Raw genomic sequence first — 18,292 nt, forward strand, 5'->3', positions numbered from 1 at the left:
CACAATCGGCTTCAGAGAAGCGCTTCTGAAGCTGGCAGGACTCGCTCTATGGCTCAAGGACACTTTTCCAGCACCGGGGCCCAAACTCATGTCCTCCCGTTGAGCAGCAGTCCGTCTAAAAAGTGAGTCATCCACGATCAGAATTTTTTCAGTATCACCTTGAAGATACACCATGCAGGATTTTCCTAAAACTGCAGTTGACTCATACAGAAGTAATCCTTCTCAATCAATCTAATTCTTTGTGTTAGGGATATTTATGGGCACCTACCCTCACAGCACTCAGGTGAGGTCAGCTTTTACAAAAAGGTAGCAACCAGGAACAGGTGTCGGGTGCATCTAAGAGACACAGCACTGAAAAAACGCAAATATAGCTGGGTGAAACAGTACTAGCGAGGATGTGTACAAACAGTAACCGACAATCTTGCATTGTATACCTCTAAACCTATCCTGAATGCAGCTGTGTCACAACGTAAAGGAAGAAGACTGACACACTGTTTTACAGGAAGGTGCAGCTCAGAAGGGAGCGCTTTAATCCTTGAAACATTTTGCTCAGGATTAATGTGCGTTTTCCAGCAACACTGCTCCACATTCATATACTTCCCCATCTTCATATTTGAAGCTACTCAGTATAATTACATTCTCTGACTGCTGGCCGTTGAGCAGCTCCCTACAGCAATCAGAGGTTCAGTGCTTTGCTCAAGAGCACCTCAGAGGGAATGCTGGAGTGCTATTATTTATTGTTACTCATGGCTGCATCTACAATTTTCCCAGTCAGGTTCAGAGATGAAAATGTAATAGCATAGCAGAAGTGTTTTTAAAATATTCTCAACACGCCAGCACACAGCATTAATAGTTTTAAAATGAACATAATAAACATAACGACACTAATTGACTATTAGCCCTTAGCCTGCTCAATAAAAATGTATTAATTCCTTAGTTAGAGAGGACGTGGTTTATTTAACATTCACATATTTGTTGAATCCCTCTTTTGTGTTCTGATCTGTGCGGTGACTAACAACAGCCTCGATCTGAAATCCTCATAAAGCGTGCAAGCACACATCCAGCACAGCCTGTTTACAAGACTGTGTCTCTGATGGTGTGGTGGGGCTACAGGCCAACAACACGTCTCATTCTGGTGTTCTCACTGACTGCAGCGCCTGTTCAGAGCATGTCATGACCTCTTAAACTACCCAACTGGAAAAGGGTGACATCATGCACTCACACACATTTGCATGTGTCCACTCCGTTGTCCTGCTAGTGTCTTAACACTCACACACACGACATTTACACGCAGCAAATGCAGAGATTTTTGAGACACTGTTTTGGTGTGACGATGACAAAACACCACCATCCATCCATTTTCTGTAAACGCTTATCCCCTTTGGGTCACGAGGGGGGGCTGGAGCCGATCCAAGCTGACAATGGGAGAGAGGCAGGGTGCACCCTGCACAGATCGCCAGACTATCACAGGGCTGACACATAGAGACAGACAACCATTCATGCTTACATTCATTCACACCTACGGGCAATTTAAAGTCACCAATTAACCTGACATCTGCATGTCTTTGGACTGTGGGAGGAAGCTGGAGAACCCCAGAATACCCACGCTGACACAGGGAGAACAAGCAAACTCCATCCGGAAGGGCCCCAGGTGGCAGGCAGGTTCGAACCCGCAGCCCAAAATAGCCACCAAAACACAGAGAATAAAAAAAGCCAAACAAAAGGTCCACTAATGCGATGATATAACAGAAACACCATCGGCCAACTGAATGTAATAATTCCTCCCCAAGAACTGATAAAATCTCTCTTATAAAATCATGTGACATCCTGTAGTAGGCTATATCTGTAATTTGTTAATGACCTGATGCCAACTGTGTCTATGCCTTGAGACAAAAACATGTTAAACGTTTGCAGCATATTTCATAATGGGGAAAAAAATAAATTCATGCTTTTATGTTAAACAGAAATTTAGCTTTTTTATGATTTAACTCAAAACTCCCATAATCTTGGTACTCACTCACAGAATAGGTTGTTGCTCCACATTCCCTTAATCAGAATTGAACTAGGGACAATGTAATTCTCCTACAGAGCACCGTTTACATGGAATGATCATGAATCAAAAACGCACCAATCCAATATCTGGATCGAATATCGGCCCGATATCATCAAAATAGATGGATCGGGTATCGGAATATGCAACCTATACCTGAGGCAGTCTTTCTCTTTAAATCTATTGCGATGCGAGCTACATCATACGTCAGGGAGCGAAGGAGAGAATCTGCTGTGTGGAGGTATTTCACACTATTTCAACTGCTGTTGCACAATTGTTTATTTTTGTTAAAAATAAATAGTTCATCACTGCATTAATCCGTTTCATCTTGTTTCATTTTATCTTAGGAAAGAACTGTGCAGTCATCAATGTCTGATGCCCCTAGTCTTTTCTTTTCTACATGTAAAGGTAAACTTTTTAGGTCAACTGTGGTATCGGATCGGTATCGGGTATCGGCTGATACTCAAAGCCACAGCATCGGGATCGGTATTGAAACTGAAAAAGCTGGATTGGTGCACCTCTAGAATCAAACACTGCCTCACCATTGTGTCATGAACTATACTGAGAATAATTCAGCATAACTCAAACGTGCAATAATGAGTCAACTTGTGCAATAATGATTTTTAATGTTATTTTTTGGGGGAGGATTGTGTCTAATTTTCTATTTTTTTATATTCAGGCATGGCACAGCAAATTCCATTGTACTTCTTGTGCAATGACAATAAAGTCTACACCATAGCATGTTTATTCATTATTCATGTATGCTGCCTTTTAGCTGCTAGATGTCGGTATTATTGTTTGTTTTGTATGACTTTATTTGTATTTTTAATGGTTTGCCTATTGGCTATGTGTTTATTTTAATTTATATTAGGTTTGGCTATTGATTGTTTTTGTCTTTGTTCATGCTTGGCATCGCTGAAAATGAGGGTCTCCACTCCATCAATTGATTTTCTTAGTCTTAAATTAAGGTTTGAATGAATAATATATATGTAAAATATAAAGCATTGATCTAGTGTACTGTTTAGACTTTTAATATGTTAAAAAAAAACATACAATTATAGTTACATTGTGAAGTATTTGTTTGGCTTTTTTATTGTCTGGGTTTTAAGATATTATAATACTGTAAACTATCAAAAATAGGTTACCTTTTTTTTAATGATTAAATTAATTCATTTTTCATGACTTACTGAACTGACTACCCGAGTGAAATGATTCATGCTTTCCCCTTTCACCTACCTAAATGACATAACCCCAGTGATTACACTCAAAAGAAAACTAAACGTGGATGTACTGAGTCAAGAATTGACGTAATACTCGTCAATAGGACCCGACTGTAATTACTCTGGAGTGATATCAAAGGTTGTTCAGTGGTAAAACAAATTAATGGAGTCGAGTGGTTCAATGAATATAGCGTGTTCTGCGTGTACAACTGTAGAACATGGAGTAACAACAAGCTGTGGAGCTCTGTCTGTTTCCCATACAGCCCGAGGTTACAGAGGGGGGCGTGGTGCTCTACCAAAACAACACTTACCCTATAATGGCGGGCGGCTGTCATATTGTTATGACAGCAGCGTGCAGTTTTAATACACACACAGCTCCGACGCAAATTAAATATATGTGTAATTATATATATATATATATACGGATTAATGTTATATAATAAATAATTATTGATTATTACAACGTGTTTGTGTCGCTCGGTTATATTGCTGTTGAGCGTTTATGAGTAAAACAGGTTATATTTTGTCAATACGACGTAGCTACGTAACAATTCCGCTGCAGCACGCGAGCAGCTGGTTGCAATGTAACGGCCAGGTCGCGCGACTGCTGCCCTGGAACGCTGTTGTGGAGCTCGAGGGTTCACGAGCGGGTGAACAGGCGACGAAAGCTGGCAGCCATAGCCCGTAGAAACATCGACTGAACTGGGCTTTGCGGGCGCTTAACTCGATGTAAACCTCATTTAAAACGTTTAATATGAAATAAGAGTTATGCTAAATAAATGTACGGGTTCGTGTACAACATTTTCGAGCGCCCTTTGAGCGGCAGCGAGTCCGAAAACGGGACTGTCCAGACAAATTAGGGGGCAGACAACTGCACACTCTGGGCCACATGTTCATATCCCAAGTGGCTGTTTCTACGATGAGCCAAGTCGCTATAAAAGGGCAGAACTCCAGCCTGCTTATTATAAACACGACTCAAACTTTATTATTCGTTTCAAGTGGGATTTAAAGAAAATACTCAGTGATGGCCTACCTTTAGGTGGCAACATGACCTCCCCATTTTCTCTCCTCACCGCAGAAGTGTTACTAATTCTGCTGATATCGTTGTTGGTAACGTTACTCCCGGGTCCGGAGGTCACCAGTAGTTTATGTTTCTTTTTCTCCTCTCCGCCTCCTTTCCCCTTCTCCCTGTCTTTCTCCCGCCGTTTATCTTTGCTCGGTTTCTTGGGTTTGGAGGAGCAAGGCGCTTTGTGGAGGAAGAAGTCGCTCTGTTTGAAGACTTTATGCGTGTTTGTCGGTGTTTGAGCTCCACCGGTAGCAGGCACCGGGGGGTTGCTGCTGCTGCCGCTGCTGCTCGTCTTCACTGGGCTGAAGCTCCACAAGCCCGTACTGCTGCCGCTGCTGCTGCTGCCGTAACTCTGCTGCTGCTTCGTGGGCTGCTGGAGTTTCTCTTTTCCGCTACCGTTGCCTCCAACTGCTGTTTCCCTACTGAGTTTTTTGGGTTTAACGCTCCTCTCCTCGACTCGGATCTTCTTGGGCGGCGGCGGGTTGAAATCCCGGGAAGACTGGGAGCGGTTGTCAGGGGCTCCCTTCGGCTCCGTCGGCTTGGCGAGCGGGCTTTTGACGGAGGCGACCGCCGGGGCTACCGCAGTAGCAGCTCCGGTGAGGTGAGCGGAGCCCAGCGAGTCAGCCATCTTGAGGTTTCTCTCTCTCTATTTACTCTCTTCCCCCAACGGCCGCCGCTGCTGTTTTTTGCGCGACGTGCAAGCAGGCAATGAAGGGGCGGGGTCGGACTTGATTGACAGGCAGTGAGGGAGGGGCGGGGTTAAACTTGAGTGACAGGCAGAGAGGGAAAAACTGTGGGCGGGGCTTAGCATTGTGCTGTTATGCATTATGTGATAATAATAATGAGGAGCAAGACCTCAAACAGTACAGAAACATCATGAGAAATATTTTTATTTTTTCAATGTATTCTTAGGATAGCTTAATACAACAAGGATGAATTTAATGTTCTTCTTAAAATTAGGTTTAACATGAGTAAATCCAGTTTTAAAATTAAGCAGAGATCTGTTGTACCTCAATCACAGTTTTGGTTAAAGTAAAAACTGAAATTTAAAGAAAGGTTCAAATTTAATCTTTGTTAATTTTAAGATAGTTTTCCAGTTTGGTGCAACACAATTTAAACTTTAAATTAAGTTAATCCATGTTGGTTTAATCCAGTGTTAGTGTTATTTAACAGCCAAGTATTTGTAATAATATATACATTTATTTTTTTAAAGACAGGACAGCTAAGTGTGAAGGAGGGTGAGAGAGAGGGGGTGACATGCAGCAAAGGGCCACAGGTTGGACTTGAACCCGGGCCACTGTGACAACAGCGTTGTACATGGGGTGCCTGCTCTATCCACTATTCCACCAACACCCCATAATATTTTTGATTAATTAAAAACATCTTAAAATTGTCAGAAAATTGTTACAAAAAATGTCTGTTGATTGACCAACAATCACAAATCCAAAGATACGTCATGTCTGACAAAACAAGGAGTTCAGAAAATGAAAATAAACTTTTTTTTATAGTGTTTTCTGACACAAAAAATTAAATTCATACTAAATATATCTAGGAAAAATAATCTGCAAATCATTTGATAGAAACAATAAGTTGCAGCTCTACTTTATATCGCCTACAGTGGTAGTGGTTTTGATCCTTTGACAAAACACTGACCATAAAGTATGAAATATTTTGATTAATTTGTTTTACTAGGATTTCTTTTTCATTTTTCCTCAGTCTACTCTTTCCCAGAACACAACCCTACAGATCAGCACACTGCCCAGCTGATTGACAGACACAGAGAAGTGCAGTGGCAAGTACATTCGTTTGTTGAAATGGAAATATTCCCATCAGAGGGATAAACCTGCCCTTTTTCATCTAATCTTCACAACTGGATGAGTTCATCACTCTCGCACACTACAACACATCATTATACAGCGCTGTGAGTCCTGCGGAGCTGTTTATACTTTGATTTATTGACATGAAAACATTTTCTTCACTCAGACTGATTGGCTAAGCTGCCAGTGCAAGGCCTGTCAGTGAGTGACAGCCAAGCGTGAATACTAAACATGATTAGCTGCTGCACACTGCGCGCTGTAAAGTTACAACTGGCCATAAACATTGTGACAAGATTATTCAGAGGAGGAAATCTGACGTCTGCGCATCATTGAGTCAAAGTCAAATTCTGTATGTGACTAATGTACCTAAAAATAATGTGGTGGAAGACATCATACAGTATAAAACAGAGCTGACACAGTTTTCAGTTTCTTCAGATGGCAGCGCTGCCTGCTGCTACTGCTCACACACACTCAACACTGATTGGCTATATTTATAAGCCATTACATAACATGTTAAACTGCTCCATGGGAAAACTGAGGTGACCCAGTTAAGATAGCAACCTGGCTTAATTCATACAAGACAGGGAGATACAGAGTGTGTGTGTGTGTGTGAGAGAGACAGACAGACAGTGTACACAACGTGTTAGCAGGTGTGTACGTCAGAATAGGCAAGAAGCAAATTAAAGTAAGACACTGTGGGAGGGGTGTTGATTCTCCTGCCTTGTGATACAGCAGACGTGGGACCAAGTCATTGTTGTGCAAGTCTCAAGTCTTAACAATCAAGTCCTGACTCAAGTCCCCAGTCTTGATGTGATCTTTACCCAATATTATTTCAACAGCAGAGTAATAATATATTAAATTGACAAAAATCATGGATGGTTTTTAAAATTTGTATTTATTTGTTAAAATCAGTTTGTTATAAAGTAAACCTTGTAAATTTCTCCTAGCTATTTGGGATCACAGGGACCTGATAAGTATTAAAAACTAAACATTGTCAACACTAATTAAGTCCTAATGTCCTCAAACGACTACTTTCTAATTAACAGCTTGTTACCGTTGCTTAAATTGGTTAAAATATTTTGCCATACCAAACTACAAACATTATTAATCATAAATAAACAAGTTTCAACGATTAAATGTGATCAGGTTTTTACATGGATTAGCGTATTGTGGTCTTACTACCACTAGATGGCACAAAAAGTGTCCACGAACGAGGACAGCAGGTCTGAGTTAAGTAGAATGAAGTATTTTAATTGCCCCTCAGGTTCAAATAAAGTGTTTTGAATTGAATAAGGTCTAGTAAAAACCAAAATGTGATGTCTTCATATGAGGATAAAGGGTCTCAGGAGGATATGCTATCAAATCAAATACCATTAAGGGGCCGTACACGTGCCACATTCTTAACTGCTTGGAAAATGTGAGGTCGGGCACTGGACGCTACTCCTGTGCCTACTCTGTGCCAACTTAAAAGGACACGGATGCAGGTTGCTAAGTGACTATAACTAGCACTGTATCATAGCCTACTTACCTGAAATCCAGAGTGCATGGTTGATCTTCCAAGTTGCTCATTTCTCCTCTGTTTCAGATCATATTCCTGCTGGAACAAGTCCAACTGTGTCTGGAAGCCTTTTTTGTTGATTTTAAAGGGAGAAAGTGCGACTATACATCATTTCCCGACTGCAAATACTCTGCTACATGTAGCCACATGCTAACAACAGGGAAACTTGTAATCTTTAGTTGCTGATGTTGTTCATATCTCCTGTTTCACCATCATGTATGAATGTAGTTCACTTGTATGCATTCATGAGTGCTGCACAACCACAAATGTAGTTGATCAATATTTATACTTTACTCCAATGTCACTGTAGAGGTTTGTAGATCCCGCTGCTGCTGCAACAGGTGCTTTTATCACTGACTTGAAAGCAAAGAGGTCTGACACAAATCTGCCTAAACCACCTCTCTGCTGCCCCATTACACATTAAATATTGCATTGTAATGTACTGTATAATTAATCTGAAATGAGCATTGGCTTTGTGTGATCACAAGCAAATAATCACAGTATGTCTTCCCACCTGCTGCGTCTCTCTGTGCGTGTAAAGTGAATACAAATGTGAAACCTTCAAGGTCTCGGTGTATGGTGGCAAGCGACTGTGTTTATGCCACCTGCAGTGATTAATTAATTGCCGTATTAGTTTGCATGTGTGGATACATTCCGCTCGGCAAATCTTCCAGGTGTGAGAAAGGATCTCCTGCTGTTACCCCTCCTCGAAACACATACACACACACAAACACAAACACAGAGTGATTGACATCATCAGATTATCTGTGTTTTATGCTATCAGCCAGTAAAGACACAATTAAATTATTATTTTTGTGGCTTCAGAGACAAGTGAGTGATTTATTAACAGCTCTGTGTTGTAAATAAAAGCTGTATGTACGCACACACACACTCAAACACAACCTGCACACACTTTTCGTGACATCATCGTGTGCAAATAAAAACAAAGAGACATGTCTTTACTTAATGTTCATTTTTACTGATTGATTTCTGCAACATACAAACATTTTGTGTGTGTTTATGTTTGTGTGTGTGGAAAGAGGGACACAAGGTGTGTGTGTGTGTGTGTGTGTATGTGTGTGTCTGAGGGGGCGGGCTGAACGAGAGTCCCACAGGAGGCAATGAGCAAGCAGCAGCGAATCACATCGCTCACGCTCACGCCGCTAACGATGATTGGAGGAGAGAAGGAAAAGGGGGGGAGGGGCGGGCTCTCACTTAAAGGCACAGGTGGGCTCTTTTCTGAGATCGAGGCGAGTGTGCATGTGAAGGGGTCACGTAAATAAAACAGAAAGAAAGAAATGGAATATTGGAGAAACAAATGATAACGATTAAAAGACAGTTTTTCCCAGCATGTCTAATCGTCAGTTTACGTCGGATTTTGTTACTTTCAACCGCCAACAATTTAGAGATGGATCACTTAAAGGGGACCCGTTATGTTTTTCCTCATCTTCTGTCATAAATATAGTTACAATGTCAATGTTTGTATTAAATGTTTTAAATAAAGAGGTAAACGTACGCTAAAGTAATCACTGTGGGCAAAAACCTCAGCTTTAAGACTGTTCTGAATACTGTTAACGATTTTTTCTACTTTCAAGACGAGCTACGTCCACTCGTGATGGATTTTATTATACGGTCATCTGCTTCAAGCTTGCTAATGCAGGTATCTACATGATGTAGCCTACACTGCTACATGTAGCTGCATGCTAATGTCAGGCAAACCTGCTGGAAAATGAGTTTATAATCTTTTAATGATGAATTTAATGTGAGAAAATGCAACTAAACACACTTATTTCCCCACTGCAAATGCGTTGCTACATGTAGCCACATGCTAACGACAGGGAAACTTGTAATCTAGGTTGTGGATGTCGTTAATTTCTTCCCAATGATAGATCATATTTCTGTTGGAACACTTCCAGTTGTGTTTTGAACTGTTGATTTCAACAGTAAAGAGTGCGAACATACACTGTAATTTCCCGACTGCAAATACACTGCTATGTGTAGCAACATGCTAACACCAGAAAAACTTGTAATCTTAGTTGCTGATGTTATTAAATTCTTCCCGATTTGAGATCATATTCCAGCTGGAACATGTCCAGCTGTGTGTGTAGAAGCTTTTTTTCGTTGATTTTAATGGGTGAAAGTGCGACTGTACACCGTCATTTCCCGATTGCAAATACGCTGCTGCTGATACGCTGCTATGTAGCCACATGCTAACATCAGGGAAACATGTAATCTTGGTGGTCAAGGTCATATTCCCGCTGGAACATGTCTGGTTGTGTTTACATGCTTTTATCTGTGATTTTTCACGGCAGGAAGTGCTGCTATTCTCTGTTACAGTCATTCCCCAGCTGCAATGAAGGCGCAGAGACACCGAAATACAGAACAGAAATACAAATCAGAGCAGCCTTGGCTTAAAGATACTGGCGCTAAAACGGAGTGTTTCAGACAGAGGGTGAACAAAGGTGTTCCAGCACAGACAGTGTGACGAAAATTAAGTGATTTTTGAACATTAAAGCATGTAAACATGTTCTGGCAGAAACCCAACATACAAGTATGAACCCGAATATGAGCATAATAGGTCCCCTTTAAAGTGCTGGCACACAGACATGTTGAAATCGGCAGCCTTTTAAAAATTAAAAAGGCAGAGACAGGGTGGGAGGCGAGGGGGATGAAAGAGAGAAAACAGCAGGGGAAGTACTAAGGAAGCGAAAAATAATGAGATGCTCCTTGTCCAGAGCAGGAGATTCATCTCTGTTGCATGTTCTACATTAAAAGAGCGGAGAGACAGAAAGGAAGAAATCAAAACGTGTTAAAAAAAAAAAAAAAAAAAAAGTAAAAAATAAAAAGACGCAGGTGAAAGGAGAGTATGTGAGAAGCAAAGAGAGGAGTGGGGGGATTTGAGCAGTGGACTTGTGACGCAACAAACAACCGCGTATACAAAAATAACTTTTAAAATACCATTTACAAAAAACGACCATTATTATTATTATTATCATTGTCATTAATATTATTATTACAATCTTATTCGAAGCCCGTTGTAGCTATCTGAAAGGGGGCCGGCTGGCAGTCGACGCTTTTCCTCTGCCAACCAATTAAAACAAGAATTTCTCAATCTTTGTAAGCATATAACTCGAACATAAAAATAAAAACAACCCTGAAATATTTGCCAGAAGCAAAAAAAAAAAAAGAACAAAGGGCAGCAGAATAATTTACAGTTTGAAGGGAAACACTGTGTAGGGGAGGAATCATCATCATCATCATCATCATCATGCACTGACTTTCTTACATCTTCTGTTAATAAGAATATTTAAGATAACAAAAACAAAAATCTGAAATATTATATACCTAAACTGCCCTGTACAGTTTTTTATCTTTATAAAACAATGCATATACTGTATAGTTATGGTAGCTAATGAAGGAGAAGTTAGCAGAGAACAATAAGGAGAAAACAGTAGTCCTGGGTCCCTATCATCATTGTCTCACACATACAGAGGCAGGTACAGTATGATTTCTTTTAAATTTGGTCGTCGCATGAAAAACCATACAAGTCTCATCTGTGGTTGTTACGGGAAGCCAGACTATTTCTCAATCTGTCAAGTCCCATAAGAGTTTCAGGTGATGTCTAACATTCCTACTCCGAAACACTGAGTAAAATGACTTGCATGGTTGTTCATCCAACAGGAAATGGAGACTGTCAACAGAAAAAGCAAAAGGTACAATAACAGAAAGACAAAAACAAGACAGTGCTGAGGAAAATAAAAAGAAGTAAACAGTAAAATTGAGTCCCGATAACGACCAAGAGAAGCAGAAATACACCGATAGACGGAGAAGTGAACTGAAGAGAGCAATTAAAGAGGACTGTCATTGGCTGTCTTCTCTGAGAGGCGGACTAAGGCAGGCTCATGGTCCCAGCAGTGAGAGCCAGAGTCACAGAGCTGATCAGTTTGGTCATTAATGGCGTGTTTTAAGGTCAATTTAACCCCATTATGACTGACAAAAGCAGACTTCCTGGAAACTTAGCTTCAAATGTTGTATGTTTTAACTATTTTCTGACTTTTCTAACTAATCTTTTGTGATGTTTTCTATTGTGAATTATTGGAGAAGGGAACATCACTCTTTGGTTAAACATTTGTAAATCAGATGTAAGACATTAAGAACTCCTTAATCTCTATTCTCAGTTTCTCTGCATTCAGCTATGCTTTCTAACACCACATGATGTCAACATAATGATTACTGTCCTCTGCCACTGAATTAAAAGATATCTAAAGGAACAATTCAACATTTTCTTTGCATCTTTGCTTTTTTCCTGTGAGTTAGAAGAGGAGAGTGACACCACTCTCGTGTCTGTACAGGAAACATGAACGTACAGCTAGCAGCTGATTAGCTTAACTTAGCATAAATACTGAAGATAAGGGGAAAAGCTGGCCTAGCTCTGTTTAAAGTAGAGCTGCACAATAAATATATTTTTTTAATGCCACCACAATGTCGACATCTGCGATAAACACATCTCGAAAGACCTATTGAACATGAAGGTACAGCTTGCAGCTAGTTAGCCTAGCTTAGCATAAATACTGGAAACAGGGTAACAAACTTGCCTCTGTACAAAGGTACTAAAGTCTGCCTACCCACATCTGAGCAACTCACTAAAAAAGCACACATGTACTGCAAACGTGTAATTATCTAGACCAGTGGTTCCCAACTGGTGGGTCGCAGTCCAAAAGTGGGTTGCGGGTCCATTCTGACTGGACCGCAAGTGACTTGTGAATGTGACAAGTTTGTAAAAACACACTTTAAGTACAGTATATTGAAACACTGTGTCCTCCTGGAGAGTGAGTGACTAACTGGACAGAGACGGCAAACTAGCTCGACAATATGGCCAAACATTAGTATGACCCTGAATATATATCCTATGTGGACCTAGAACGAATGACTAAGGAGACATGTGGACCCCGTGGCCAGACCAGTTGGGAACCACTGATCTAGACATTACCTGGAGGAGCTGTATGTGAGAAAGGAAATGTCCGAATCAGTTGGATCAGACATTAAACGGACTTTAAACTGCCAGCTCCCTTGTGTAGAGTCTGTGTTAATGTCCGACTGAGCCTATTTGTGAAGCTGGCAAGTGTCCGGAGAATTCACAGTGGGAGCATTGATGATGTTTCCATCATGCAGATTGCACAAAATCGGAAGAAAACAAACATCCAAAGGTTAACATGAAGGGTAATTTATACGAAGATGGTAACAAAAATGTCTACCTGGAGAGGTGATGAGATTTAGGGACTTGTGTTGGTAAGGGTCAAAGCTGAAGTCGTCAGACAAATTCAAGGAACAGAAAGAGAATCTGTTGTTTATGACCAAATTACAAACTGTGTACTTGAATGCGGTGTAATCTGCGTCATGTCCTACCTCCTGCACGCTCTACCCAGGCGCCCCTCATTGCCTAAACCAAATGGAGCATTTCTTGTTGTATGCTACATTTGTGAAAGAGAAACTCCGGACGATGTCCAAATCTGATTCTCAGGACATGGTCTGGAGTATAAATGAGAATTAATTTATGCCACATATTTATTTACTCTGTGCATACACTGAAATTTTAAAACCACAATTTACATGTTTCCAGCCTTTATGCTAAGCTAAGCGTCTTCAGGCTTCAGCTCCACATACACGAGAGTGGTGTAAAACTTGTTATCTAACTCACAGCAGGAACTAAAAATGTGGAACTATCCCTCTAAAAGCCACAGAGCAGGACTCTGGAGCCAATATGGCTGCTACTGACCACTGCAATGACCAAACTATCAATCCATGACTCTGGTAAACAGGGAGGTCAGCAGCATAGACACATAAAGTACTGGAGCTGACATGACTGCAGCTAATACAGGTGTAAATCCTACAGGAGACCACAACGGAGGCGAGGAACAGGTAACAGTCAGCTGGAGTACTTGTGTTTCTATGCTGGTCCTTTGTAATGTAGCACCAGCACACAGAAAGAGGGAGAGAGGACGAGACAGAGAGAAAGAGCACCCTGGCAACCTGTACATACCCAACAGAAAAGGTTGCATCATGGGTAACAGATTATCTAGGTTCGCTTTGAAGATTGTTGTTCATTCAGTAGGAGGAAGCAGACACCGTCTGGGAGTTCAGTTAAACCTCAGGAATAGGAATCAGCTTCCCACAGTAGCTTTTCTGATTAAAGATAATTCCTGATTTATGATGAAAAAAATACTTTTTTCTCATTTGGCATGAAAGAAAATTTCTGTTTAACACCTAAGGGCTCCACATACACCTCTATTCATTTAGTCACACAGATTCTCATGATGTGTGTAAAGCCAGAGAGAGAAATAAGAGCTTTTTTAATCTACTCTCAAGTTACTAGAAACAGGAAATAAACAGGAATTATTCTTTAAGCATCAACAGGAAAATAACCAGACTGATCCCAGGTCAGCGTCTAGAGAAGTGAAAACCTCTAATATCAGCAAGCTGAACAGGAAAACGTGGACAAAACCACTTGACCAGTAAGTGTTCTTCTGCTTTGCACAGTGGCACTTTGAAGGAAGGACTGAGGAGGAGGAGGAGGAGTAGGAGGAGGTGTTGCACAGAGTTACACAGAAGGTGTTTCTATGTAAAATTGTGATGTTTGTCTGTGTAGCATCTATCAACTAGGTTTTTGGACCAGCCAGGTGAGATTGGTAGAGTCCATCTCCTGACGAGGGAGGACACTGTTGGTGGACGGGCAGATGGATCGTCCCATCACGTCCACTCCAGGGGGGGTTCCCGAGGGCCTTTGGGCTGAATGCAGCGGTTACCGAACCCTGACAGAAGATGGAGAAGAAGTTCTTAGCTGGGCTTGTTTTGCTTTGAAGGGATAATTTGGGTTTTTTAAATTAGACTGTATGAGGTACTTATCCATCGTCAGTGTATTACATACAGCAAAACGTATTTAGACACCCTAAAAAAATCAGTCTAAGTGTACACTACATATAGAATATTTTCACTGCTTCACCTTGACCTAGACTGCCTTTTTCGACAGGGAATTGAATCTATATTCTCTCAAAAGCCCCCACACTCATTTGACAAAAACATTCTACCTCTCAGAACACAGACGCTGCTGATCTACTGCTGCCTCGATAGGTTTTGTTTGTGTTATTGTGCGACCTTGGTGAATCCCAACTAACTCTTTAAAACACTGAGGGCACACAATAGTTTCTTTGCGCATGACGTCAAACATCAGTTTGCTGTCCAGATCGAGGGTAGGCAACTGTAAGCCAAGACTATCAACCCGAGAAAAATGCTTGATTTGCGCTGATTATTAGAGGTGTAATGATCCATTGATCTGGATCAATGTATCGGCTCAGTGATCATTGATCCAGTATGATCAATGCAAAATGAAAATGAAAATATCAATCTATATTGTCATCTTTGGGATACGCTTTTATTTTGAAAGTCTGTCACTGTCAAACAGCACAGGCAGATGTGAAGCAGTTAAGTGAAAGACGATGAGGATTACATTTTTTACTGTGGGAATAAATTAGCAGTGTTTGAAAGCCCTGAAGGCTATGTGAGTCAGTTTATGTGGACTTAAGTGGTTACAATTACTTACATTATTTAGGCTATGTGTTGTTTTTATCTTTTATGGCAAAAAGCAAAAGAGAAACGGGTCGCTGCGTCTTCAGTAACAGACTGTGTTAAATGGGCAGATATTATCGTCTCATATAGATCTCAGACCCTTAAATCGAATTCAACTGAAATTGTATCGCAGCAGACTTTGTAATTTCGGCAAATATTGTATCGTTGTCCAAAGAATAGATATCGTATTGTGATGAAATTGGTGATTTTCAAATCCCAATTTGATTCATCACTCAAAAAGAGGGGATACTTCAAGTCCAAAAAAAAAAAAAAAACCCCTCACTTAGAAACAGCAGCAGATGTGGATCATAAGCCTCCATCTTCAGTCTGGAGGTGCCGAGTCATCTAATGTCAAATGTTAAGGTCAAAGTGTTGTTTTAAACACAGCTTTTTAATGGTGCTTCACCTCTGGGAACGATTAACCAATTAAGTAGATCATGGCAGCTAAAGTTAGCTAGCATTACCCTGACAACAGTGCATCCATGTACAGAGCTGAAATATAAAAGACAGTTATACTCAAGCACATTTACTCCCCCGGCCAAAAACGGCCAGCAGTCGTTTCAGCCGTGAACCCAACTGCACATGGAATAAATAATTACAGTTCTCTGGACTCTTGGACGCTTTTCATCAGCTTGCCATGTAGCGTTAGGGGGTCTGAGGGATGAGGTCATTTGTAATGACGATAATGTTCACAACCCGCGAAACCAGTCAAGCTGTGCGAAAAATCACTTATCTAGATTTTTTATTGATCATATAGAAGATGAGTTTACATTTCTGACTATACCTGCTGCCTGCACGTTCATCCAAACCTTTTATGAAGTCACATTCCTCTATATCCAATTCACACAGCATATGGATTTGTCACTTCCTGCCCTCCACCTGAATTTCACGAGTCACAATAGTCACATGATTTCATTAAGGCAATAACATAAATTTACTAATGGGTCGAGGCAGCAGCAACACCGGTGTTCTGTGAGGTAAAATTACTGTTTTTCTCAAAGGAGTCTGGAGGCTTTGAAGAGAGCGATATAATGGCTTCAGTTCCTCGTCGGAAAGGGCTGTCTGATGGTTAGATAAAGTGGTGAAAATAATCCAAATATGGTGTAAACTTAAATTGACTAAACATGTTTTGCTGCTTCCCCTCGTCTGCAGCAGTACATCAGTTAGCTTCTGTGGCGGTACCCCTGTCTGCTTCTCCAAACAGGAGGTATGCCGACCGCTATCTACTGAAGGTAATACACTTTCAATGGACGAGTACCTCAAACAACCCCACTTCAAAAATTCCAAACAAACAGACTTTAAACAGAATGAATCAAATCCAGAAAATGTCTTCCCCCCCGGAGGAGAGTGTGTCTTCAATTCTTGCCTGGTCTCAAAACCATCAAACATTTTCTGCACATGCAGCCCAAAGCTACATTTCCAATCAGCACAAGCAATGCCACACATCACAAAAAAATGATGACATTAATATAAACCATGTTTGTCAGCAAAGTTTTCTGCACTGAGACTAAAAAAATCATTACTTGTGCAAATAACATTCTGTGAATGACACGTAGAAACCTGACAGTCAGAAATACACTGACAAAACATGTATAGGAGGTACGACAGCAAACTTACCCACCCAGGTCTGCCTTGCTGTCTGTCGCTGTGGTGCCAGCAGATGCAGGGTCAGCTGGAGACGTCTTCTTAACACACTCTGACACATCTGCACTCAAACACATACATATACAGATTAACGGGGTGGAAGTGTCGTGTGAATATCAGCTGTGTTCAGTGCTCGGTCAGGAGGTGTTGTATAACAGTTTTAGTGATGTAAGACACATTTAAACTGCATTTATCTATCTGAGGTGCTCCTTAATTTATTATAATTATCACCATATTGTTATTATTTCTATTTCATTGTGACCATGTAAAGATCCAGTGTGTAGGATTTAGGGGGATATATTGGCAGAAATGGAATATAATAGAATAAGTATGTTTTCTTTAGTGCATCATCACCTGAAAATAAGAATTGTTGTGTTGTCGTTACCTTACGCAGGATTTATACTTCTATGTTGAATCGACGCTGTAGCCAGAAATGTAACTACACGTCGCGGTGATGCAGACCTAAATTGTGAAAACAATAAAGCCTCCACAAAAATAGCATTTTCTGTCTTGTGTGTGATTTATCCTGGCTTCATATGAGCAGAGGAAAAGTCCGCTAGCCACTTGGCTAATTTATACAATGTAAAATGCTATAGGCTTGTGCTAATATCGTTAGCATGTTATATTTGTGTGGAAAACGTATTTAATATAAGACAACTGTTTTGTCAGTGAATCTTGTGAGTTGTAATGGAGCCAAATCTTGTAACGTTACCTTCGTTAAATGTTGCCGTTTTCCCTGGTTTTATATGAGTAAAAGGAAAAGCCCTGTAGCCGCTAGCTAATTTATACAATGTAAAATGCCATGGATTTGTGCTAATAACGTTAGCATGTTGTATTTGTGGGGAAAATGTGTCCAGATAAAGTCAAGTGTTTTGTCTGTGAATGCTGCAAGTTATAGTGAAGCTGATTTGTGTGTTTGCGTTTGAAATTGTGGCTATTAAGCCATGTTTAATGTGTGTTTAATGTGTGTTTTGATCAACTAAACTTCACAGCACTTCACAGAAACCCTGCAGCCGACTAGTGTTTTGGACGTGTAACTGCAGGGTGAGAAGATTCAGCTGGTTTCAATCTGCAGTCCTCACCACTAGATGCCACACTATTCCTTTAACTTCAAACTAGCCTGTGCTGGAAATACTAAACAATATACTGGATAAGGTTTCTACTCACTGTTCATTAAATAATCAGGTTTGGCTTGATATCTCTTTATGTATTCATGTGATACATTTTTGGCTATTTTAACACATGCAGGCCTTGGGGCCAAAATAGCCTCATTTGAGCTGCACCACAACTTTAACTTTCAGATGCACATAGCAC

General features: G+C 40.6%; 2 protein-coding genes across 3 annotated transcripts in view; both read right to left on the bottom strand.

Moving 5' to 3' along the window:
• LOC125882786 (lysine-specific demethylase RSBN1L-like) overlaps window positions 1-5,044 on the bottom strand; it is a 61,910-nt gene extending 56,866 nt beyond the window's left edge. The window contains exon 1 of the mRNA XM_049566641.1: window positions 4,304-5,044. Coding sequence (XP_049422598.1) covers window positions 4,304-4,964 — 661 coding nt within the window. The 5' untranslated portion in view covers window positions 4,965-5,044. The remainder of the gene's footprint in view (window positions 1-4,303) is intronic.
• Window positions 5,045-8,967: 3,923 nt separating this feature from the next.
• The window catches only part of ptpn12 (protein tyrosine phosphatase non-receptor type 12), an 82,544-nt gene continuing 73,219 nt past the window's right edge, over window positions 8,968-18,292 (bottom strand). Inside the window, exons 16-17 of one of the 2 annotated variants that reach the window (XM_049566642.1) lie at window positions 16,956-17,039; window positions 8,968-14,520 (exon numbers count right to left, since the gene is read on the bottom strand). In XM_049566642.1, the coding sequence (XP_049422599.1) occupies window positions 14,459-14,520; window positions 16,956-17,039 (146 nt within the window). In that variant the 3' untranslated portion in view covers window positions 8,968-14,458. Of the gene's footprint in view, window positions 14,521-16,951; window positions 17,040-18,292 lie in introns of both variants that reach the window. The other variant, XM_049566643.1, reaches the window with a different exon arrangement.

This window comes from Epinephelus fuscoguttatus, linkage group LG22 (genome assembly GCF_011397635.1).
Source record: "Epinephelus fuscoguttatus linkage group LG22, E.fuscoguttatus.final_Chr_v1".
NCBI lineage: Eukaryota > Metazoa > Chordata > Actinopteri > Perciformes > Serranidae > Epinephelus > Epinephelus fuscoguttatus.